Raw genomic sequence first — 25,318 nt, forward strand, 5'->3', positions numbered from 1 at the left:
CGATGTGTGCAGAGAAAGGATGGTGAACTGGTCTTTACTGTCCTGAAATGATGTGTTACATAAACCATCATCACACATGCAAGCCTAACCGCAGGTTTGAGGGAATGTAGGTGACTACACCTGGCTTTTGCTGAATTGTGTTTGTCCTACTGTGAATGTTGCATTAAAGTAGCCTTCTAAATGCCACTGTATTACTTGCTCTCAGTGTTTAATAATTTCTGAACATCATGATGCTGATGCCCAAGGACACTTTGTGCCAGGCCAATATTGACACCCTGGGTGTAAGAATGGGTTGAGCACAGTGACTGAAGATGGAGTTGCATTTGTGATGCCCACTGGCCTCAACAAAAATTTTCTTCTCTAAAATGCATAAATACTTAAAATGTTTTTCTTTTGGATTCTTCACAATGCCATATGAGGATTGTTGGAGCATGTGCCTGTGGAGCAGCTTACACTGGAATGAGTCAAACGGCATCTTGCAGTTTCCTTAGTACATGAACATGTAAAATAGTATATGATGTGACGCAGGGCTAGGTGTTCAACTAATACACAGTTGTGCAACTAAAGGGCCACCTGGCAGCACAATGAGTCGTCAAATCAACACGGATGCATTATGACTCGCAAGGAAACAGATTCTTATTAACAGTAATATATCTAACATACATCTAATATATCTAATAACTGCAGAAATAAAGCAAACATTAAATATTTTTTCACTGTTTAAAATGCATCTGAATGCTCCGATTCTGTGAACAAACATTTAATAGTCCAATGATACCAGGGAGGACACAGTAAAAGCATCTTTAATCATTTTACCACACCTCAGAACCAAACACCAACACACACACTCACACGCACGCACACACACGCACAGACACACACAGTTAAAGGTGTCTGGGGGCCATTGAAGGTATCAGGTGTGAGCCAGCTGTGAACGCAGACTGGTTAATAAGCCGTCTGTGTTTGAATTAATGATTCATAAACCTGTCTGTCTAAATGTGTTGCCCCAGACTTGTGTTTATAAATGTAGTTTTCACACCCCGAAAGGAACAAAACACAAGTAAATGTTAAAATGATGTTTCATAAAGAAGCCTTCTTCATGCGATGCCACCCTGTTTCCAGCAGGCAGCTGCTTTATGCTTGAAACATATTTGCATGTACAGCTTCCAGTAAAAAAAAGAAAAACGAAGCATTTTTGGTGGCTTATAATTAAAATTTATACAATATCAGGCTTTCATAGCAGGGCAGTACCAGCGTGTAACTTTTCATTTGCATGCTGAGCTGTCCATGACAAGCTGGAAAAAAATTGTCGGAATCTGTATTATGCTGGGGAGAGAGATCAGTGATATCATTAGGCGTTCGGATCATTGTCTAATGGCAAATTCAATTTAGTGTAAAGAGATAAGATGAAATTGCAGAGACCTGAGACACACAGAAAATCCAAGAAACACAGTTGTTCAAAGACTTGAAAAATGAGAAGATTGTTCAAAATCCTTACTGCTGCTAGAAAACTTTGATACAGTTCAAAGTAATTCAATTTTCTGCTGTTCATTCTTTTCTCTGACAGAGAGCTGCACTTTCTCTTCTTTTATTGCCAAGGCTTGAAATATTAAGTGAAGGACGTGAAGGTGATGTTATACTGTAACAGATGCATCTCTTTCTCATACAAGCCTCACAGTTTGTCTTTATAATCATCTCTTATACACTACTATTAATTGTATTAGATAAAAATATATAATTGTTTCCAGTATTGTTTCTTCTGTTTCTTACTTGGACTTGTTTCAGGAAGTTACTCAACATTTTTCAAAAATATTGGATCACTGTGACATTTCATACCAACTGAAATCTACTGTGGTCTCTTCTGTTAGCCGTGACTGAGACTGTCCTCCCTTAAAAAACAATCTCAGTGGCTGTTTGTGCAGAGATCATATTACATGCCATTGTTGTGTTTTATGTTTTCATTTTTACTCGAGAGGCGTTGCATGATTCCCTCTACAGAAACACGATTATTCAAATCGTAGTTTGCGGTGGACCCTCACTTCATTCACTGTCTGCAAAAAGCCATTTTAACTATAAATAGTTTACAAGACGGATGTATACACTATAACATCAGTGACTGGTTTGTGAGGCCCCATTATGAAGGTTTGACTGTTTTCGCTGTTGACGTCTTGGTGTATTGAAACCCATAAAGTCCATAAAGTCACCTGGAAAGTGTCTACTGAGTCAAGCTGTGTTCATTGTACGATAAAGACCCTACACTGATACAGATAAAACCCCAACAATCAGACCACCATCTATGAACAAACACTTGGTGACGGTGGGGAGGAAAAACCTCCAGCAGAACCATTATATAGTGCTTTTCTACTCACACTTTAACTTAAATTTAAAAGCACTTTATTCTATACACACAAGTTCTTAATCTACCTCACATCCATGGCCTATTTAACATTGACAGTTATTCCAACACAGGGGTGGTCGATATAAAGCAGAATATGCCAGGCAAAGACTCCAATCAGGCTCACTGGCTGATTTTGAAAAAAAAAAGATGAAGGAAAAGATAAATTTGGGAATTTTAACTGCATTTTCCTACATTTTCCAACTTTTCCAACTGATAAAGACCTCCATTCATAATACAGCAAACATTTTTCTCTTTTTTCATCATCTACTATAGAAGTTGTTTTTTTAATTTTTTTTTTTTAAGTCAGTTTTCTGTGAATTAATTAAGTCAGTTTTCTGTGAATTAACAAAAATGTTCTGTTTTATAATTAGAATAAAGTCTGGGAAATGAGCTACCAGAACTTTCTCTAATTTTACACATTTATTTCTTACAATTTAAACAGTATTGAAAACAGATTTCTTTCACTTACTACAAAAACATTTCTGTATCATGTGCAAAAATCGAGGTCATGCTGAAATTGCACTTTTTTTCTTCTATTAAGATATCTCGGGGTTTAAATGTGTACTTAAAGTTCTTTAAACTGTCAGAAAGGGGAGTTTTACTGGTCCAGCATTCTTAAGATCAAAGTGGGCTGCATGTGGCCCACAGTGTAAAATGAGACTGACATCCCTGACCTAACACGTATGCTTTTGTAGTGTAGGAGGAAGCTAGAGTACCCAGAGGAAACCCACAGAGAGAACCAGAAAGTGAACAGTCAACCAAGAGACTCAGACCAGTAGTCCAACCACTGCAGCAGTATGCTACCCGCTAGAAGCACTGTCTTGTTCATTTCCTCTTCCCTTAATCCATTATTCGTTTCATTGGCTTCCCATCTCAAACAGAAGGTTTACGTAAGTGCGTGTCCTCTGTGCTCACAGAGCTGTGTGCTGAATGCTGCAGTCCATTCCCAGTTCACAGTCAGAATATTAAGTGGAAAATTCAGGTAAAATGACCACATTAGATATCAGATAAAGATATTTGTGTTCAAGTGACAGAGCCCTCTAATGGGAACGGTCACTATGACAGAAGCAAAGGAAGATTTCAGGTGCTGCAGTCAGAGTCACAAAGTCTGAGTGGGGAGAACATGAAAGCATGGTTGACAAATTTGGGAATTTGCATTGAATAAAGAGTAACGACAAAGACAACCATGAGAGACTTGCTCCATTAAACGGACCTCACCCTGTCTCTGTCATGGTACTGGGTCTGCTTCATTGTTTATTGGATTTTTCTCCATGTTTCCTGTTTTATTTTGAAGGAGTCTTGTGTTCTTTGTTCATTGTATTTAGTTTAACTTCCCCTGTCCCATCATTAGGTTCATGTCAATCGGCTGTTTCCCCCACCAGTTCCCACTTCCCCTGATCACCTCCTGTGTGTATTTAAGTCCTCTGTTTTCTGTATGTCTTTGTCAGGTCTTTGTTATGCACACCACAGTCATAGTATTTCATAGGTTTTTCATGGTTTTTCATAGTTTTCTCTGTTTGCTTATTTTTGTCATATGCCATCAGCCAAAATAAAGACTCCCCTTTTGTTTCACCTGCAACTCCTCTCTCAGTGTCTGCTTCTGGGTCCAATCAACAAAACACACCGGCATACCCCGCCGTGACAGTCTCAGAGATTTTGTTCAAGAGAAGAGGGTGATTGTCCAGTTTGAGGGTAAAAACCCTCATCAGGTACCATCAGCCGTAATAATTTTGATATTCTGAGCCAGTCCTAGCTTCTATCAGGTTAGACAATTTAACATTAACCAAATGACTAAACCTAACTGAAGCTTTGCTGTCGCAGCAGTTGCAACACGAGTTGTTTTTCGAACAGTTATTTTAACAGCATTACTATGATTTTTTTGTTTTGGGGTCATTTGTGGAGGAATTTAAATGCAGTAGAGAGTTGGGGTTTGAGCATTTAAAAGCTTCACTGGAGATCTGCATTTTCTGCTGTTGTAGCTGGTACTAAAAACCAATGAGTAAGATAATTCTCAAATATTAGAAAGTTTTCAAATGCAGCATGGGATTCATTAAGGGTAATGTGATTCCCAGTTTAATATCAGTCCTTGCACAATCAAGGCAGAGACAAATTTCCCAGATTTGGACTGGATTGGTTTTCTGTCGTCATGGATACAAATATTGCAGTATTATTGGTTTTATTGAAACTACAATTTTATCACATTTTTAACCACTATAATTGAATTTGCCACCACAGGGTGGCTTAGAGAAGGCTCCAACTCAAAAAAAGAGGTCAGGAAATGGAAGTGTATTCTTTTAAACTGTTGAGTTCACAGCATCAGCCTCATAGCAAGTCTGTTCATATGCATCTAAAGACATTTTTATCCATCAGCCAGTTATTTATTTATAGTAATGTATATATATTTATAAATACTCAGCACTGGTTTTGTGCTGAGGCCAATATTCTGACACCTTACTATTTTACTGGTGTCAACACGTATTAAATACACATGGCCTTTTGTTTTGGACTGGGAAACGTAACATGCAGCATGTTACGCTGGTAACAGTGAGTTTCATCGCTCATTAGTACAGCCCATTCTAGAGGCTGTCGGGGCCCCAGGCGAAAATTCACCAGCGTTCATCACCATTATGTTACCAGGCTGACTGCTTATGAAGTGTTAATATTGTAAGTACTAATTTTTACTCTGCCTGCTTGCTATGCTAACACATCGACAATCAGTGCCTTGACTCTGATTCCCAGTTACTTGTGCTTGTCTTGGCTGTACCATGGTCACACTAATGGAAGTTATTCAAATACCCTCCCCCCAAATTTAGTTGCCCGATAACACCATAGGTCTAGAATCATTCTATATTGACACAAATATGTTATCAGTTACCTAACACTGCAAGTAATTTGGTTTCTTTGCACTAAGGCGGTGACATGTGATGATAAATCTTCTTGGGAAAATAAGGATGTTTTACGATTTTCCCTGTTCACAAATAGGTCAAAGGTCAGTGTCAATTATAGGAGCTGTGGCTTGAAGAAAGCATTGCTCCAGGACACAATCATTCACACTTGAACTTCAGCCTACTGCTTTGCACCTCTTGGCCACTCGAGCAGATGACTTCTGGTCTAAATTTTGACTTCTCCCCTCAACTCTCTTTAGGCTCCGCTCTTTTCCCTAAACAAAACAAAAATGACATAAAATAATTCTTGGAGTGCGGTAGTCATCTTGAGGGTATCAGGTGCTCTGTATGGCCCTACCCTAATGAGCCACATGTGACCAGTTAAAAAGGGAACCATCTGATCTGTCCATTCGCCTCATTACCGCCCAATACATATTAATGTTGAGGGTCACATCTTATACATACAACATACATATTCATAGCACACATGCAGGGCCATATATGTATCAGTGACATGGACATGATGGGCTTACAGATGATTTTCAGTTCCTTTCTTTTATGTTTTGTCATGATGGCCAGGTATCTGCTGGTCTTTGTACTTCTGTTGTATTTTCTTTTGTCAGACTGTGTGCCGCACACATGTTAATGCTCTGAACATGACAAACGGCGTCTGTGGTACTCAGTCATCATTGTATTGCACAGGGTTACACTGATTCGAGTTGCTGGTTTGCAACTCCTTAAACCAGAGCTTGTGTGGTCATAAGATCTGAGCAGCTCAACAGACAAAGAAATGTTGTCGAGATTCCAGGACAGAAAATAGACAGAAATGTATGAAAAAGACAGAGAAATATTACAGATATTTTTCTTTTTTATTCCTTTAATCATCTTGAGACCCCTCAGATCTATCTCTGGACCCCTTGGGGCTGTACTCTGAAGCTACAAAGGCATTTATGAAGACAAGGGTGTTATGGGTAACAGTGGGTCACGAATAAGCCAGTGTGCACAACTCCCAAATTACATAAAAATTGGATCTGAGAGTTAAACAAGCTGATAAATTGAACCAGCTCCCTTGGAGGCAGACTTGAAGCGGAAAAGCAAAAGCATGTCAGCGTCACACTCACAGTTCTTACAGGTGTACAAGTAACGCACGCACACAACTCTGAACGACTCTGTGCTTGTTTGCATTAGAGGAAGTGTCAGCCTTTAGACAGTGTTCTCCACCGCTATCATCTAAGCACAAAACAAGGGAATAGCTTTTGTGAAAAATGTATTCACTCCTCTAGTGGAGTGCCTCAGACTGAGAGACCCCCTGTGACAGAAATGATGCCATCTCTTTAGCTCAAATGCCTGTTATCATGTATTTTTACTTTCCCCCCAAACAAGGATGGATACTAGCCAACTGAAGTAAGCTTTTTCAAAGGTGGTGGAAAATTACCCAAAAAAGTAGATGAAATGATCATTTATTTCATCTAGAAGAAAGAAATGACTGGGAGTAAAGATGTAATCAGACAATGCACATACAGGTACTTTGAAAAGTAATGACAACATATTTGCCATATCTTCATGTGGCCCCGTTTTGTGATTACTGCCCTTTAATAGTTTAATTCCACAATACCAGCACGATACCAGCAGACCCAGCAGTCTTGCTCAGCATACTATTAGAAAAAGATAATTAAATGCACAACTAGATTTAGGCTAATGCTACAAATTTGTGCTGGTTGAAGCCAACGTCAGTGTCATCCATCACTACCTTTATCTGCTCGCCGTGAGCTGCCTCTCTGCAGCTCCCCTTCCCTCTTTCTTTACATTTAAACCCCATTTGACCTTCCATTTGTCCTCTATAAGACCTGTCTCTATTTATTTTTCCCCTCTCTTGCTCTCTCTCTTTGTTTTTCTGTCTTTCCCCCTCCTTCTGTTTTCTTTCCTCCCTCCTGCGTTGTATCTCTCTCTGTCAGTTTTTGTTTACAAACCCTTTCATCTGGATATTGCTTTATATGTAAAACCCCTCTATTTGAATGGAGTTTTATTTAAAACCCTGTCATTTAAATAGCTCTTTAAAAGACAGAGGAATGGAAAGTCAACAAGGACCCTACAATTGTGTTTTCTGACAGGACTCGCAAACCCGCCGACACACACAGACACACACACATGCACGCACAACGCCTGCCTGTCTACATGCATCCGAGTCTATTATTATGCTAATGAGTCTCCAGTCTCCACATGTCCCCACAGCCTCTGCACACACACACACACACACACACACACACACACACACACACACACACACACACAGACATATTTCGCTGAACTCAGCAGTATAGCTGCACTCGTGGCTAGCAGGGAAAATAACGAGGAATGGACAATTTCACCATCACAAAAACAGATGGGACAAAATGGGCAGTGTGTGTCACTGATCAGCATGGAAAGACAGAGAGAAATGCACTTACACGTCCGCTGACACATATGTACTGAATACTTTCTTTTCCTTGGATTGTCTTGCTTTCTATGAATCTGGAACTTTCTCTCCAGTGATGAAGCATTTTATAAAAGAGAAAGATAAAATGCTCAACAAGTAGGAAGCTGTGCACCTGACAGTATGCTGACAATATGGCTCTACTATCAGCAACTGCAGCTATTTGTTACTGTGTATTACGAGTCCAGAAATGATGGGACGCTGTAGATAAAGTGGGAATAAAAACAGGGTGCAACAGTTTGCAAATGTCTAAAACCAATATTTTATTCACCATAGAACTTTGAAAACTTACTGATCAATTTTGAATTTGAAAGTAGAATAAAGAAGAAGGGCCCTTTATTGTCATTGCACATGTACAAGAAAAGTGTGGGTGCTCCACACCAACTGTGCAGGAATAAAATATAGATAGTAAGACATGCATCTCAAAAAAAAGTTTGGACAGGGCCATGTTTAGCACAGCAATTTCTCCAGATGCTCATAATCTTTTGGCGACATTATGTACTGTAGATCAGCAGTCCCCAACCTTTTTTGTGCCACGGACCAGTTTATGCCCGACAATAGTTTCACGGACCGGCCTTTAAGGTGTCGCGGATAAATACAACAAAATAAAACTAGTACCGGTACCGAAAAAAGAAGATTTATTCATAACACACGTGAAAAGACCCAACGATAAAAACGATAACAAAATAACGCTCAAAACCGAAAAAACCCCTGAAAACCATACATTTCACACCTGAGCCTCAACTCTCGCGGCCCGGTACCAAACGACTCACGGACCGGTACCGGTCTGAGGCCCGGGGGTTGGGGACCGCTGCTGTAGATGACATTCTACAGTACATAATAAGATATTCAAGGTCTTTGCAATTTTTCCTTGAAAAACATTATTCTGAAATTGTAGTTGCAGTTTTATTTTCCAGTTGTTTAACCCCTCTCCATCTTTACTTCTGAGAAACTCCCAGTCATCTTTAATACCCAGTCATGTTCTTCACCTGCTGCCAGTTAACCTAATACGCCAAATGTTCACCCATCTGTTTATTTTTAGCACCACCTATTTTTCTAGCATTTTCTTGTCCCTGTCCCCAAAAATTAAAACTAAAACTTAAAATTAAATGTTATATGTTCTCAGTTTAAACATTTACTATGTTTTCTATGTTTGATTATGAAGAAAATATGAATTTATTATAATTGCAAATGTTTGCATTTTGCCCTTATATTTTACCCAGTGTTCCATAACAAATATAATATTGAAGAAGTTTAAAATTATACTGGTGAGTAGTACAGCCCACCCAATTTGTTTAAACGGATTCTGAAGAATATAACTTTACTCATTTGCTCCTGCTGATAAATGAAGGAAGCTACTGCTATACTTCAGACTTGCCAGGGGTATCGTTGGAGTCATGAGAAAGCGCTCTGGCAAGTTCTGAGGTTTTCTCATCAATGTACTGAGAAGAGATTGATGAGAAAATGTCATATTATAAAATGTTTTCTCAATCTTCAGTTTTGAGGTCTGAGAAGTTGTTTGCTTAAACTGAAAGTGAGCAGCAGCAGTCTCTCGTGTTTTATTAACCCATCCATCCACCCAACCTCCTCTCTGTGCAGGCTCTATACTGCTGTATTACATTGTTAGCTGATTTACACATTTTCGCACAAATGACAGGTCATCATTTCTATGGCTGCTAGAGGGCTTTGTCACTTGAGGATAAATATGCATCATTTTAGGAGCATTTGCTGAAACAAACAAAGGGCTTGTCACAGAGTGACTGCTGGAAATGCTTCATGTAAGACAGTTTGTACATACAGTGTGTGTGTGTTGGGGGGGGGGGGGCAGAATACAATAAAACAATGAGATGGAAACTAAAAGAGGCTGAGAGCTGCACAAGAAGATGGGTGATGAGTGTCATTTGATTCAGTACAACATCAATAGGTTAGTTTTTTACTAAAAATGTGATTTATTTAAGAGATTCTTCATACTTTCAGAGCCTCAGATTACATAGTCAGACACATGCTATTACTCTTTGTATTTAATGTTGTAAAATCTTACATATGAACAAGAAACCTCTTTTATGCAACGCATAGATCCTGAGGCCACTGATGAATATGCTGCTGCACTTTGATCCACACATATTTACACATACTGTACTGTGTTTTAAAATAGACACGCTCTTTCACACCCACAGGACATGCCCTCTCTGTCTCCTTTAAACATTTATCAATGAACTTTAAAAATAGGTTAACTCCAAGGACCTCACCAAAGAGAACTTACATAAATGCACACGTCACTGAATTACATCATACACCATCATCTCTCCTGCCAGCCTGCCTGCGTGTGTATGAATGGGGAAGGGCTTTGCATGACAATGTGTATATATGCAAGTCTGTTGCTGCCTGGTAGCTGGAGGGAAAAGTCTGTTTACATGATATTAAAAAAAAGGTGGTCTCCGTCTATTTCTCTGTCTCTCTGAAAGACCATTCAGTAAAAACGCCTTCACCTCAGCTGCATTAAACAAACTCATTGGCTAATGCTGACTATGGATTTATGCGCCTAGGATCTGATTGGTCAAGAGAAGCGCTGATTTGCATAAGAGGAGCTTGATTGGTTGATCGCAGTGTAAAAGCGTTGACCTGTGTGCGGGGCTACATTAGAAGTTGGCGTTGAGCGGTTGGTTTGATGGTTTTCGGTCCCTAGGAAGGACTACAAATCAGGCGGGCACACAAACGTTTCCCCTTAAAGCAACAGTTACTGAACTTTTTATAACATAACATTTTTATACGTCATGAGCTTAACATGCAAAAGCAAAAGATTATCTATAGAAACAACACAGTGTAACAGATTAAAAAGAAAACTTTCCTGTCTACGTAGACGCAATCTTTGCTTTCCAGTTTATGGACTAATCCACCCATCCGTGCATCCATCCAAACATCTTTCACTGTCATAATCAGAGTGTGAGAGCGGGCAAGCACAAGAAACTATCGAAATAAAACCCTCCCCGGCTATCACAGAGCACCGCTGCTGTTGGTCCAACAAGACAAGATGCTCTTTTTTTTTTTTTTTCTTTTTCTTCTCCTGATGAATAAAATTTAGCTCCAGCACCCCTCGACCCCCACCCCAACCGCCCCTAGCCCCTCCTTCTCGCGCCCTATAAAGCCGCAACAGCTGATCCCGTGCACTACAGAGAGCCACAGCTCCGCACGCGCGAGGAGTGGAGAGAAGGGAGAGAGAGAGAGAGAGAGAGAGAGAGAGAGAGAGGAGGAAAGAGAGACGGGAGAGAGTGAAACGAAGAGTTAGCGACCGGAGAAGAGCTGTTCTGGTCTTGCAGCCGCAGTATTTAAAAACAAATCTGAGCAATTTTTTATTTTTTATTTATTTTAAATGAACTGTGATGACGTTTTGGCTGAGTTTGTGATATTCGAGCTGGGGTTTGAAGTCCTGCGAAGGTCTCGAGAGGTTTCTTGGACTAAACTGTCCCGACCTTTAACCAAGCGCTGCAACTCTGCTGCCATACTCCTTTCCGCTTCTTTGAGCGGCACCCAAATGTTTGTTTATTTGTTTGGGGTGGTTTTTTGGTCAAAAATCGTCAAGTCGTTGACTCACCTGTGTTTGGATTGCTACTTTTGAGCAGACAGACCCCTTAAAACTGCTCGTTTCGCCTTTCTGTTCCTCTCCTTTCCCTCTGGAGCTGAAGGGGCAACAGCGGTTTGGCTGTGGCACGCGGTGTAAAACAAAAAAAAAAAAAAGAGGGGGGGAAGAGTCTCGCGACGGGAGGAGCTGTCCGGTGCTGAAAGCACGAACCTGGACGTTAGGAAGTGTTTGTTGGGAGCTGTCCGCGTGCTGAAGACCAGCGGTTTGTTAGAACGAGACCATAATCTTTCTTTTAGAAGCAACGGATTTAAGCACGGCACGAGGGACGTTTTTAACGGAGCAGCCATACAGAAACTGACTTATATTCTTTTATTTTTCAGCCTTTAGGACTCCACAGGTCTTCCAGTGGCAAGTTAACGGGATGAAAACAGATCGCTTTCTCCACGAGATCCGGCTATTACTTGCAGACATAGCCTGTATTTGACAAACCACCGCAAAATAAATAATAATAATACATTAATATTATGTGTGGTAAACATGCAGAAGCACACGAGGAGAGCTCGGTTTCTTTGATCTTTAAAAGCCATGTCTCCACTTTTCCAAGGTGTTTGACGGAAGGGAGCAAGCGTAGCTTTAGTGGCTGAATTAAAATAAATAAATAAAATTACACGGTTAAAATAAAAATCAGCTGATAGGTTGTGAGTTTAGACTGAAGTGGGATAAAAAAAAAGCTTGTGTTTGTCGTGCAAGTGTAGGACCCATCATGCCTCGGTCTTTCTTAGTGAAGAAAGTCAAGCTGGACGACTATTCGGCTGCCGAGCTGGAGAGCTCGTATGGTCACAGCCGAAGAGAAGAGCTCAGTCTGCGATTCCATCATCATGACAAAGGTTAGTCACACACCTACACACACAAACACACCCGAGCACACACACACACACACACGCGCGCGGAGACAGGCGCCCATTTAAAGCCTGCCATGCATCCCTCTGAGAATGTTTTCACCCTCAGATTTAAAGCATTAGTCATGACTGTTTCAGAAGGAAGAGGAGAAGGGAATTACAGGGTCAAACTTCGGTCATAGCCCCCCCAAAATATACCATTTCCAACACTGTAATTACACTCGGTGAAATGCTCTGGTTCCATGAAATAGTCTTATGTAGAGAAACAAATGAGAGGAAACCTACACTCTCAGTCTGATAAGAACCTCTTGAGACTTGGGGCAATAAAAGAGACGGTTTAATAATAATACAAAATAGGTAATATAAGGTAATATATGTGCGATGCACATTGGATCTGACTGCAGTCAGGTCGGAGGTTAAGAGCTTTCTATATAGGCACTTCATGAGGCTGAATTGCTCTGTATTATTTATGGTTTTTAATGCTCAAGGAAAGGAAGTCACATCTGGAATAAAAGATAATTTAAAGAAAACAGGAGAGAATGCTTAATGGAATTTCAGGTTTGCTTTGCACTCCCTCTACAACCTGTTATAGTTTTTAAATGTACCTGTAGGATTTCGCATCTCCCCCTGCCTTTACTCTTACACAAAGCATTAAAACACACACATCCAGCTCTGAACAGTTGCTGACATTAACATGTTAGTGCAGAAAAATACATTTTTCCCGAAGGAGCATACAAAGACTGTGGCGGAAGCAACAGGGAGCCAGTGAGCGCAGGATCATTGCAGAAAACCATGCTAAATGATTATGTTAATGCATTATGTCAGCAGCACACATACATTGGGATACACCGTTGTTCTGTTGCCAATTATATTATTCAAATCAGCCTTCTCTCCAGCACCTGTGAGTCACCTTCAAAGATTTCTGCAATCATGCCCAGCTACACTGGCTGCCAATGGTTCCCACGCACTGTATAATCTGGGGTACACGGGGAAAATACGATACAAAGTCAATGAAAAGGGCAGTATTTGTGTCAAATATTCAGTGGAAAAGTGTGGAAATCTTTTACAAAAGGAATACTTACCTAGCATTTCTACTCAGAAGTCATGCATTTGCTTTGGTCTGATAATCTCGGAAGCAAAACCACAGAAAACATACCATATGCACTTTAACAGGGATGGGAGCTTTTATCTATGTCAATATGCCCTTGACATTAAAGATACGATACTGGATAAAATTACTATATGCTATGTAAATGGGTCACAAATCCCCAGAGTAAAATTGCTATGTGTTTTTTGCTTCATTTATCCCCTTTTGGCCCCCTTTAGCTTATTGTTTTGATTTATGTTTTGAGAGTCATTGTTCAGCATCCAGTAATGTAAAGCAAATAAAGTGGCAGATTTTGCTAGAAAAACACATAACACCCTTATAGGTCAATAATTTGCCTGGGTTGTGTGTCTGTTTGATTCTGCCCTCTAGTGGCCAAAAAAGAATGACTACAGCTTTAAAGAGCTAAAAAAAAAATTCACTGTCACTGCACGGGGACAAGCGTGTAATGGAGTTAGTGCAGCCTGCTGGTTCTCGCATTGTGCCAAGGTCAAATGTAAGATGAAGAGATCCCAGGCGTTCTGATGATCTGAAACCAGAAACATGCAGCAGAGGCAGCAGCAGTAGCATTGTGGCAAGCATGTACAGACTAAGGAAGCTATCCCTTGTTATAAATATAACAACAGTTTGACTGAAGCAAATGCAGCTTGTTGCACACACACACACACACACACACACACACACACACACACACACACACACACACACACACACACACACACACACACACACACACACACACACACACACACACGCACTCTGCTGTTTCTGTCAACTCGGCACATTTCCCAGGCAGCTTGCACAGCTGAGTGCACAGCATTACCCACACACATACACACACACACACAGACAGGAAGCAGTCAGTGACCTACAAGTGTCCAAAGCACACAAGTGTGCGTCAGTTACTGCTGGTTTGGATCAAAAATTAAATTGTAGCTTGCAGCCTTTCTCTCTCTCCATTTCTTTTTCTTTCCATTCCTAATTCTCGGTATTTCAAAGACACATGAAAGTGGGATGGCTCTAGTTTGGCAGAGTATTTAATCTTTAATAAGCATTTAGAACAGCTATCAGCTCTAATGCTGCTAAAGTACTTTGAAATGAATACGGAGTTGACACAGCGAGACAGATACTCAGACAGAGAGAGACAAAAAAACAAATAGAGACAGTACACTGATGCCGAGATGCGCAGCAACAGTCACAGTCAGAGCGCTTTAAATGAAAAGGGATGAAAGGGAATGGTCATGTTTAATTGGCAGGGATCGTGCAAAAAGGTTCTGTGTGAGAAAAAAGTATCCTAGAACCAGACAGTGAGCTTGTTTTTGTTTCTGCCTGTCAGTCACATATGTATGGCTCAGTCTGGCTGTTAGTACAGGTGAAGGAGAGGTGATATGGTACTCACAGAATAGGCAAAGATAATGTAGATAATGGATAGGGTTATTTTGCTCACTTGAAAAGACTTCTTTTTCAGTCTGTCTCCCTCCCAAACTTTCTTTCCTTGGACGCAGGACCAAAGATTTCTGCTAATTAGTCATAGATCATATAGTTCCCTACATCACCAGCAGGACAATTTACCCTCTGTGGTGGCCAAGAAATAATTAGTTATACGATGCATTGAGATAACAGTTACTGAACACCATCTTTTTGTCCCCAGAAAGATGAACCCTTTTCATCATAGACTCTAAATTGGCTTTCCATGTCTTGCTTATCCAGCAGGTCACGACCATATATTAGTATGCTGTTTCAGAAAATCTGACGGTATCATCATTTTTCGCTAAATCCTAGACAGCATTTTGTGCAGTAAGAGTTTGGAATTTGGTGCCATCTTTGCTAACGCAACGTTGATCAGAGCAGCGCTTCTCAAACTTCTTCTGCCACTGCCCCTATCAGAAGAAGACGTCTGTGTATAAACCCCACAAAGCGTTCTCAAAGCAATCATTAACAACTGAAAGTGTAAATTTTAGTGGAATAAAGGTCAGCAGAATAGCATCAACAAAACTTAGCTGGCAGTCCCGGCAGATCAGCTGATCTCAGTGCCAGCACACATTAACTGATGACGAAACTCTGCTCTACTACACATCCAGCTGGTTATCCCACATAGGTTGTTATTTAACCCTCTGAGGTCTAAGGCAAAACTGACCTTCTGGAAAAATATCTAAAGTGTTTCTGATGCGCATGAGATTATTTACTTTGTTCCCTGATTGCCAACACTTGGGAGAACGTCTTCTTCAAGGCCCTTTGCCGATGATACTTTAGACCTCAGTTGTGGCACATCTGCAAGCCACTTTGAAACCCACCGTCTAATTTAATTCTTATCACATCTGTTGTCACTGACACTTGCTCTGTTCTGTATGCTGCTGTCTTGCTGCTGCTCTCCCCACCTCCATCTTTCCATATTTGCACATGGAAGTGCGGTGAGGTCCCAGAACAGAGCTGTGCTGCCAAATATAAATTACTACAGATGGAGATATCAATCTTCTTTTGACTATAGTGGACCTTAATTTACTTTAGTTTCACATATTGCACTTTTCCCCACCTGCAGTGGCTCCATGCCCACCGGTGTGGCATGTGCCACTGGTGAGTCAGGGCAAGGTTAGAGAAGGGAGGGAAGCAGATGTAGGTGGTTTATCTGCAGCAGCTTGCAAGGCTATACCACCTCCAGTGCAGCTGCTGAGTATCCACTATAGTCCAGGACTGTAGCAGGACTGGAAACTGTCAGTTTGAGTGATTATGACTCTCTACAACATCTCCAAGACTCCAGCTGCTCTTAGTCAACATACCTGGTTATAAGGGTCCAAACTGAGCACTTGGTCATGTTTCAAAACTTTACTCATGCTCTATAAAACAAGAAACACACACACACACACACACACGGGCACACACACAAACACAGTACTTCCTTCCAGAGTGCAATGATTGAATATTTATGATTCATGATTTTCTCTCTCCACTCCACACCTCTTCTCCCCCCCTCTCGCTTTCCCTCTATTTTCTCTCTCTATTACTTGGTCTTAATTAAATTCGAAAATGTTAAATTAGCATGAGCGCTGTGTACAGGACTGCCAAACCACCCAACCACCATCACCACATTTAACGTAGCATTACTTTCTCCCCGCTAGGTTTTTCTTTCTTCCTCCCTCCCTCTCTTCCTCACCTTAATATGACTCCCCTTTCTCTACCCTTCTACCCTCTGTCTGTTGTTCTCATCACATTATCGACCAACATCTGAGCCTTTCTCAGAACTGCATCATGAAATTATATTACCAGCAATAGTATCTCCTCTGCTGTCTGTGTCTTAATGCTCACAGAGTGCTAATTGAAATGGAGAGCTATTGATCGGCATAAATCCACAGGAGTTGTGGCCATGGGTTATTAGCTACCAGTCTCTCCTTGTGTCTGTTACAGTTTAGCCTGTTGAGCGCCAATAATAGAAATAATGAAGCAGCTGGCATCATAACGCGGCATCAAATAATTCACCTGTTTTGTCAGGGGTTGTGCACAAATATGCAGGTTGCTTTGGAATTTGTGAGTCTCGGTGAAGTGTACTTCCCGTTTTCCCTCAAGACGGAGACTGTCAGTGTCACTGCGCCCACTGAGTAATGCACTGGACCCCCCCCCCACCCCACCCCACCCAGCTGCTGTAATAGAGATGCTCTTTGTACAGCAGTTGAGGTTTTGACAGCCCTGAGGTGTGACTGTGTGCAGCTTCAGACCTGTCAGAAAAGGTGCAGCTGATGAGGAGCAAGTGTGCTCACTGAGCCCTCCAATGAAAAATAAAGATTTCCCACTGAGGGGAAAGTGTCTCCTCCTTGCTTGTAAGGACTGAGAAGCATTTTACTGCCACTATGAATACCACAACTGCCTCCTTCTCTTTTCCTTCATTTGCTTTGCATCACCCCCAAAAACCAATGTGAAGGTATTTCTTTCGAATCGACTCGGAAACCTTTTGGTCTTTTATGGATACTGGGCATAATGGGAGTGCAGAACACATGGCGAATGTGGTTCATGTGATCCTTATTGTGGTATGATTGATATTTAGAAACTAGAGATGCCAGGGTGTGATCAGTAATGTAATGTAGTCTGGAGACAAAATGTTAATAATGAATGAACTTTGATGAACGAGTGTGATTGAGACCTGCCGTTATACAATACAAGTTAAAAAAACAAACAATTTTCTTAGTAGTGATAGGTTCTACAGAGCCCTCAGGGTCTTGAGTAGTATCGTAACGAGTGCTATAATAGATACTCGAACCATATCTTGTATTTCTAGCACTCAGGTGCTTTCTTTTTATAACTAATTGCAACAACATGGTGGATAGTTGGACGAACTTGGCACTTAATATTAATCTCTTCCGTTTTTGTGCTCTGCACTTTTGACCTAAAAGGTGCAAAATGATTAACATTTGAAGCAACATAATACGCAGTCATACATTTGGGAAAAAGTTTTGTATGAGAAAATATTTTCTAGTAACTCAAAAAAGAGAACTATTTTCCTTCTACCAATCTCAGATGTGTCATTCTAGAATAAAAGAAGAAATGTTAGCTGGCTGCCTCTTTTGGTTCATGGATTAAAACAGTAGAAGGAGAAAAACAGCTCCTATGTAATGCAATGTTTGTTAGTGTTTTGACGAGTCAGGTTCTGGAAAGAATCATTAATCATCATCAGAATCAGAATACTTTATTAATCCCAAAGGAAATTATGTGGTCAAAGTTGCTCCAAGACAATGAGAACAGTATGATGTTGTCCAAGAGGAAGCAGACGGTTTTACAGTCAGTGTCTCAAACTGGAAAACTCACACTCAAGCCATTTGTGTGGATAAGCAACACTAAAGTGCAGAAAAAGCTTAATTTAAATTTTGTGGTGAACTGCCCCTTTAGGTTTTTGTTAGAGACAGGTTTGCCAGCACTCAAATATCCCTTTTGACTCTGTTTAAGCTTTGTAGCAGTCACTCGTGTAGATTTCCAAGCCAATCAATCCTCCTGCCACGATGACTTACCTCTTTCTTTGTCTCTTCAGGCTACGTCAGTGATTATCTGAGTCCTAATCCGTACGACGATGTGGTTGGAAGCGATTCATCAGTCAACTCTAAAGTACCCTCCCCGAGCCACTCATCGGTCATCTATGGCCGCATCAACAACACATATTCTGGCATCCATGGTGATATCCATGGCGATTCGGACCAGCCTGACAGTCCCCGGTCCGAAGTTTCGTCATCAGCCGGGGGATACATCAACGGCGACACAGCTGTGAGTGAAGGATACAGCGTGGATGCGTTTTTCATCATGGACGGACGATCACGAAGGAAAACCACGGGAACCCTGAGGGGAACTGCCCAGAGGCACACCTGCAGTGAGTGTGGTAAAACCTACGCCACATCCTCCAACCTGAGCCGGCACAAGCAGACGCACAGGAGCATAGACAGCAAGATGGCTAAGAAGTGCCCCACATGTGGGAAAGTGTACGTCTCCATGCCAGCCATGGCTATGCACCTCCTGACCCACGACCTCAAGCACAAGTGCGACGTGTGCGGCAAAGCGTTCAGCCGGCCGTGGCTGCTGCAGGGCCACATGCGCTCGCACACGGGGGAGAAGCCGTTTGGGTGTGCGCACTGTGGCAAAGCGTTTGCTGACCGGTCTAACCTGCGTGCTCACATGCAGACACACTCAGCCTTCAAGCACTATAAGTGCAAACGATGCAACAAGACGTTTGCACTCAAGAGTTACCTGAACAAGCACTATGAGTCGGCGTGTTTCAAGGGGGCGTTCTCCCCTCTGAGCTCCCTGGGAGAATGACTGGGGTGGTTTTAATTTGTTTACATGCAATTTTCCTGGCCTCATTCCCTACTTTTATTTCTTTCCCCCAAAAAGCAGAATCTGAGTGTTACAAGGTAGGAGTGTTTTCTCTGCAAGAATCACGAGGTATATGACAAAAATAGATTGAAGGCATCCGTTCCTATCAAGAACCCTCCAATCTCTCCTTTGTTTTATCTTCCCTCATCTGAGAGTGGAGTGAAAAGTTTTCAATGCCTAATTTAGACTGTCACCTGCGTCGATAAGTTACTTCCCGTTGAGGCTTTTTGAAATATCTGTGAAGATAAATAAAGCACAGCACATCTAGCTCATCATTTTTGAAGATACCTAGATCTATTTATGTCCATATCTACCCTCAGCATTCTGTTATTTTTTTTGTTTTCCCAATCCACCAGGAAATGACACTAAAGCACAACTCATCTCCAATCTCCAAGCATGAATCACATCATCGGTTTTCTTCCAGTGAGATTCAATGAGCTTTCAAGTTTTATGCGTTTCTAAAAACAGACCTTCATAATCTAAGGATACATGTGGTGTCCTGCTTTTACTGAGACCGACCTTGGACTGAGCTTACAAAGATAAAGCATCAAAACAAGGAAAGCACACAGCGTTTCTCCTGTGCAAGTAAACAAGATACTTGTAATGATATTTATTTATACAACCGGACACCCGCAGTATACAGTGTCTGTATACGTGGCTTCTGACATTACCACAATGAACTGTGAAGAAAAGACACACCTGTCACAATGTGGTAGTACAGGCAGTACACCTGTGTGGTGAGAAATGACGTATTTTTAAAACCGTGGACAAAAGAGCTCTTTTCTTTACTTCTAAGTAACGTTGGGATATGCGCTTACTTAACAGTGGACCGTTATGAGTTCCAGTTCAGGATCAGATGGCTAAAAACTCCCACTGAGCCACCAGGGTATTCCTTAACAGTTTTGCTATAACCTAAATCTGATGTTATTATTATTATTATTATTTTTTAATTTGTCAGTGTTGGATGGGGATGGAGACATTAAAAATGTCCTGGATTTCCTCAAAAGGTCAAACCTTTTTCCAGTGTTGTATAATAGTTTAGTTGCATCAAGAAGCACAGCATTCATCTTTGAGGTTTTTATCTTTTTTTTAAAAAATGTGTCTATTTATGATTTATGTATTTATGCATTTATTTACATATGCATTTACATTTGTATTGATTTGCACTTTACTTTGTTTTGTTTTTTTGCCTTTGTTACAAATATGCCAAAGCATTTGACACTTTCTAATTAATGAATATCTTTTTACTTTTGTCAGCCACTTTAATTATTTAAACTAATGCATGCAAAAAAAAAAAAGAGAGGAAAAAAAATAATAGCCTAATAATGGAATCTATGCCAATTTTATGAATCTTTTTTGGATATTTTTCCAAACCTCTTAGATAACAGGCAAAACCGAACAAATTTCTGTCTTGGGCAATATTTCGTTGATATCCGATAGAGCAATAATGCATGATATTTTTGAAGACACGTGAGTCATAACTGCTTGTAACATCTTGATTTTTTTTTTCTTCAAATGCCACTATTCTATGTAGTTACGAGAAATGACATTTCAGGGAGTTAGCGAACCAAGTTAGTGTTAAATAATGGCGGGTTGGGTTTAGAGCTCTAAATTTACAGGGACTGTGACGCCGCTGTGACAGCCGGTCAGAAAGACCAAATTGGAGTGAGCAGGGAGTCTGTTTTTCAAACTCAGCTGCTTTGGTACACAATGTGGAAAACGTTGCCTCCTAGTTACAATTTTATATTGGTATCATTATAATCTTATAGACAGTTGTGTCTGTATGAGTATTAGCAGCTGCTGGGGCTTCCAGGGGTTCACACAGGTGGTTCTACTCCTTTAGACAGAGGGCTCTGGGTTGGGTCGGGATGGGTCTTTTTGTACATGGTTTATGCACTGCCTGCCTCGTATTATTATTCTAAAATATTGTAGAGAGTAGAAGGTACTGCTGTAGACCTCTGGTGCTGAAACATGGACGAAACGCAAACCCTGAACAGTTAAAACTGTGGCCACTCTTCTGCCTTGGTAGCATATTGGAATTGTTTGAGATGTGAAACAACAGCTGTGCTGCTGAACCGGCTTCTCTTTGATCCTCACTAGTCCTTGAACACAGCCAGAGTTTCTTCCTATAAGTTGGTCACAATTATTGTGCTCTCTTCTCAGTATTTTTTTTTTAAATCCAATCAGAAGATAAGTTTTGCTCGAGGGCTTTACATGAAAACACAAAACTCCATTTGAAGACTCAAAGGCTCTTTCTGATTTCAGGTTGTTTTTCTTTTCATCATCACTGGCTGTTGTGAATTTAATGTGGCAGTTCTCGATGTGACTTTTGTTGAGAACGAAGAGGAGACATTTGGTCAATATTTCAGCACCAGAGTGCATCGCCGAACACTTAGATTCTACTATGAACTACTGTAGCCTACTATAGCCACAAGCTAGTTTACCTATTCTTATATAAAAGCACTTCCTCTTATGAATTATAACCTAAAACCTTTTCTTTCAAAGATAGTAGCACAATGAAAGAGTTTAGATTCAGGTAGACGATGCCTTGTATGTAGAAATAACCTCTTTCTCATTTTTCTACTACAATGATTCAAAGATAGAAACGGCAACAAATATGCCGATGTAACACAGGCTGTTGTCCTACACCACAAAATACTGTTAAAAATGACACTTTCAGTATGTGTTGTGTCATTTTTCTTAATATATTTGTGAACGCAACTACACCACACCTTTTTTAGAGTAAATAAAAACCTAACTATTTTGCAGCAAGAGGCCTTGTAAATAAGCACTGATGTGACTTTGGAGTCTGATTATTTCTACAGAACTGTAACGAGTGATGATGATGATGATGATGATGATGTTGGCAGTGATGATGATAATGATGAAGGGGAGAATGATGAATTCTTTTGGAGCTTCCTGCTTTGTTTTGAGTTCTTCCTCTGAGGTTTTTTTTTAGAGACCTCAAATGGCCGGTTTGAAACCATGTAAAGCACAAAGACAACACTGGGCATTTTGTTTCACTTCCTAAATAAAAAAATACTTTAAAAACAATTTTGTTTGTTTTCTCCTTTTCCCCCCGCATAACACAGGTGTAAATGTTAAGTAATGATCATTATGATAGCCTTTAGTCATCATGCCATTAGGCTGAATCAAACATATAAACACTGGAACTTCATTAGGTACACCTGCTCAACTATTTAACACAAATATCTAATCAGCCGATCACATGACAACAACTCAGTGCATTTAGGCATCTCAAGACAACGAATTGAAGTTCAAACTGGGATCCTAATGGGGAATAAATGTAATTTAAGTGACTTTGTTTTGGTATCAGATGACTATTTTGCAAACTTCTGATGTACTGGGACTTTCCCACACATCAGTTTACACAGAATAAGAGAAAAAGAAAAAACATCCAATGAGCAACAGTTCTGTTTACTGTTAAAAAAAAAACCCTAATGTGACAGATTTTTGCAGAGTTTTGATACAGATCATAAAAAATTCCCAAAAATTGGTTCTTAATCAACATGTCTAGTGTAAAATGCCCGTAACTGTAAATAAACATGAAATTTATTTTAATTTACTTACTTTTTTTGATTCATAAATTGTATTTTTCCTTATAAAAAGAATAAAATTGAATCAAATTTCACAAATATCCAATTTTTTATGCTGTAAATACAAATATTTAAACATTTTAAATAGAGCAGAGAAGTTTCAGTAATTTATATAGATTTGATTTTCCATTGTTATGTAATTCTAGAAGTTTTTACCCCCCACAAAGTTTTAAAGATTTTATATATTTTTTTAATGAGTATATGTCATGTTGAAGTATTAGTAAACTGAAGTAATTATAATTAATTTCACCAACGGAAGATTTTTTATTAGTTGTATATTCTTTAAAATTACTGATCAAATTGGTAAAATTACAGAAAAGAATAATAGAAGATAGAAATTTTATTTTATTTTAGTCTTCAGATATCTTAGTTTAAACAATATTTATTAAATACCTTTATAGCCCAGAGTCATTAAAAATACGATCAATAGAATTTCTATAATTTTTGAATCTTTTTTCAGTTCAGTTTAATTCAGTTTTATTCATATAGCAGAATCACCTCATTTTACAATATCAACAGCAGTTAACTTTTAAATCAATAAAGACACAGCAAGGAAACATAGCCAGCAGCAAGTTCATAGAACCAGGTAAAGCATGACAAATGGACTTTGGATTTTGGTGTTTATTTTACAGGAATTTTCTGTTTTTAATCATAAAAAATTTCTATTCCCATATAGAATTTTTCCATAAATAATCTATTTTGTCTGGCAGTACTTGATTCCTCTGTGAGAGTCTCATGGCAGGGTCAGAATTTGGTGAAGACATGAAAGCATAGATCCATCCTGCTTTGTATCGTTAGTTCAATATGGTGGTGGTGTAATGGTGCGAAGAATAGTCTGTCTTAGGACCAACTGAGAATTGTTTAAACACCGCAGCCTCCCTGACTATTATTACAGAACATGTCGATCCCTTTATGACTACAGTGTACCCATCTTCTGATGAACAGGACAGTGCCTCACGCCACATAGCTCAAATTATCTCAAACTGGCTTCTTGAAGGTAACGATGAGTTCACTGTGCTCAAATGGCCAGCACAGTCACCAGATCTCAATCCAGAAGAGCACCTTTGGGAACAGCAAATTTACATTGTTGATTTTCATCAAACCTGCAGCAACTCTGTGATGCTATCATGTTCTTTCCAGCCACCTGTTGAATCTGTGTCATGAAGAATTACAGCATTTCAGAAGGCAAAAGGGGTCCAACTTAGCAAGCTGTAACTTGCTCATAGTTTCTTTTTTATACACTCCTTATAGGCAAGTCCCCATGCCCTTCAAAGACTATGACCTAAGTTTGTAACACTGATTTCAGTAGTCTCTGAGCCAGTGATAAGATGGAAGGATTTTAGCAAAGCTTATGTATCCTTAAGAGGGCTGAATACTGTGTCTCACAATGTCCACACTGAGCTTTATCTATAAATGAGTTGCAATGACCCTTTAAAGAGCACACTATAAAAAAAAACCCTATTCCCCATCACGATGATCTTTAGAGTGATATGACATGGTGAGATTAGCCAATTGACAAATCATCAGTCATGTAAAGAAACAGCTTGAGCCCAGTGAGAACATGTTCGCTAAAAAAATATAGTAAAAGTTGAATAAATATTGTCTTTGGCCCCAGTGCATTCATTTCCAAGTAAACAGTTAATTAGTTTTTATAAAACATTAATCAATTTGATTTGCCTGCAGTTTTAAAAACTGCAGCTGATTATCATCTACAAAGCCCTCTTGCTTTTTTTTTTTTTTTTTTTTTTTTACCCCATGGCGTCTCTGCAGAGGTCAAAATCTCAGCTCTGTTTGTGTATGTGTGTAATTTTGTTTACTGTTCAAACTGGATCTCACTCCCAATCACAGAAGCTGATGTCAGTGCAATGTCTTTAACCTTGACAACAAGGATGCAGAATTTGTGCATGTGTCCAAAATGCTTGTGAATGTCTTTGCTCAAAAAACAAAAAAACAAACAAGCAAACAAAAAAACAAAAGCAGAGGATTTGTAATTTGCCTCAAGGATTTTGAACATAAAAAACATTTTTAACCTTAGAAGGATTCTGACAGTAATAGGGTTTAACAGCATGTTGTATTATCGAAGTAACAAACACATACTGTAATGGATGCACTACTATTTGTTGCTCTGCTAGTTGTGTTGTCTGAAATAATTTAAATAACAACAGAAATGTTGGAAACTCATTATAAAATACTCTTTGTAAAAAATCATGATGCAATAACATTTCTTTTACCATAACCACAAGAACAGTGCTTGTGTTGTGTAGACTGTAAGCACTTAAAGTCAGAGTAAATGTACAGTGAATTGTAATGAGGTGCTGCCACCATGGACATAAATTGATTAAGAAGAACATTTGCCTGAGTTAAGCATGCATACACATAAACATGTGCGTACCTAAAAGACTGCAGTCATTCTGAGGCATATCCTCATATTCTGTAATTTTTACAGGCTGATCAGGTTATTTGATGAGCCCTTTCCTCTACTCCCTCTTCACCCACGACTGCAGACCTGCCGAT

At 39.8% G+C, this 25,318-nt stretch overlaps 1 protein-coding gene across 1 annotated transcript; it reads left to right on the forward strand.

The window, feature by feature from the left end:
- The first annotated feature begins 10,912 nt into the window (after positions 1 to 10,912).
- On the forward strand, positions 10,913 to 20,277 carry LOC120727200 (transcriptional repressor scratch 1-like). Its single transcript, XM_040021403.1, has 2 exons — positions 10,913 to 12,223; positions 18,355 to 20,277. The coding sequence occupies exons 1-2, from the start codon at positions 12,100 to 12,102 to the stop codon at positions 19,128 to 19,130; spliced, it is 900 nt and encodes a 299-aa protein (XP_039877337.1). The 5' UTR covers positions 10,913 to 12,099; the 3' UTR covers positions 19,131 to 20,277.
- Positions 20,278 to 25,318: the final 5,041 nt, after the last annotated feature.

This window comes from Simochromis diagramma, unplaced genomic scaffold (genome assembly GCF_900408965.1).
Source record: "Simochromis diagramma unplaced genomic scaffold, fSimDia1.1 OVJJ01000753.1, whole genome shotgun sequence".
NCBI lineage: Eukaryota > Metazoa > Chordata > Actinopteri > Cichliformes > Cichlidae > Simochromis > Simochromis diagramma.

Excerpts from the sequence above, each read along its gene's own strand:
- LOC120727200 (XM_040021403.1), top strand. The coding sequence starts at position 12,100 with ATGCCTCGGTCTTTCTTAGTGAAGAAAGTCAAGCTGGACGACTATTCG. Across the intron at positions 12,224-18,354 it reads ATTCCATCATCATGACAAAG|GCTACGTCAGTGATTATCTG; the intron begins GTTAGTCACACA and ends TTGTCTCTTCAG.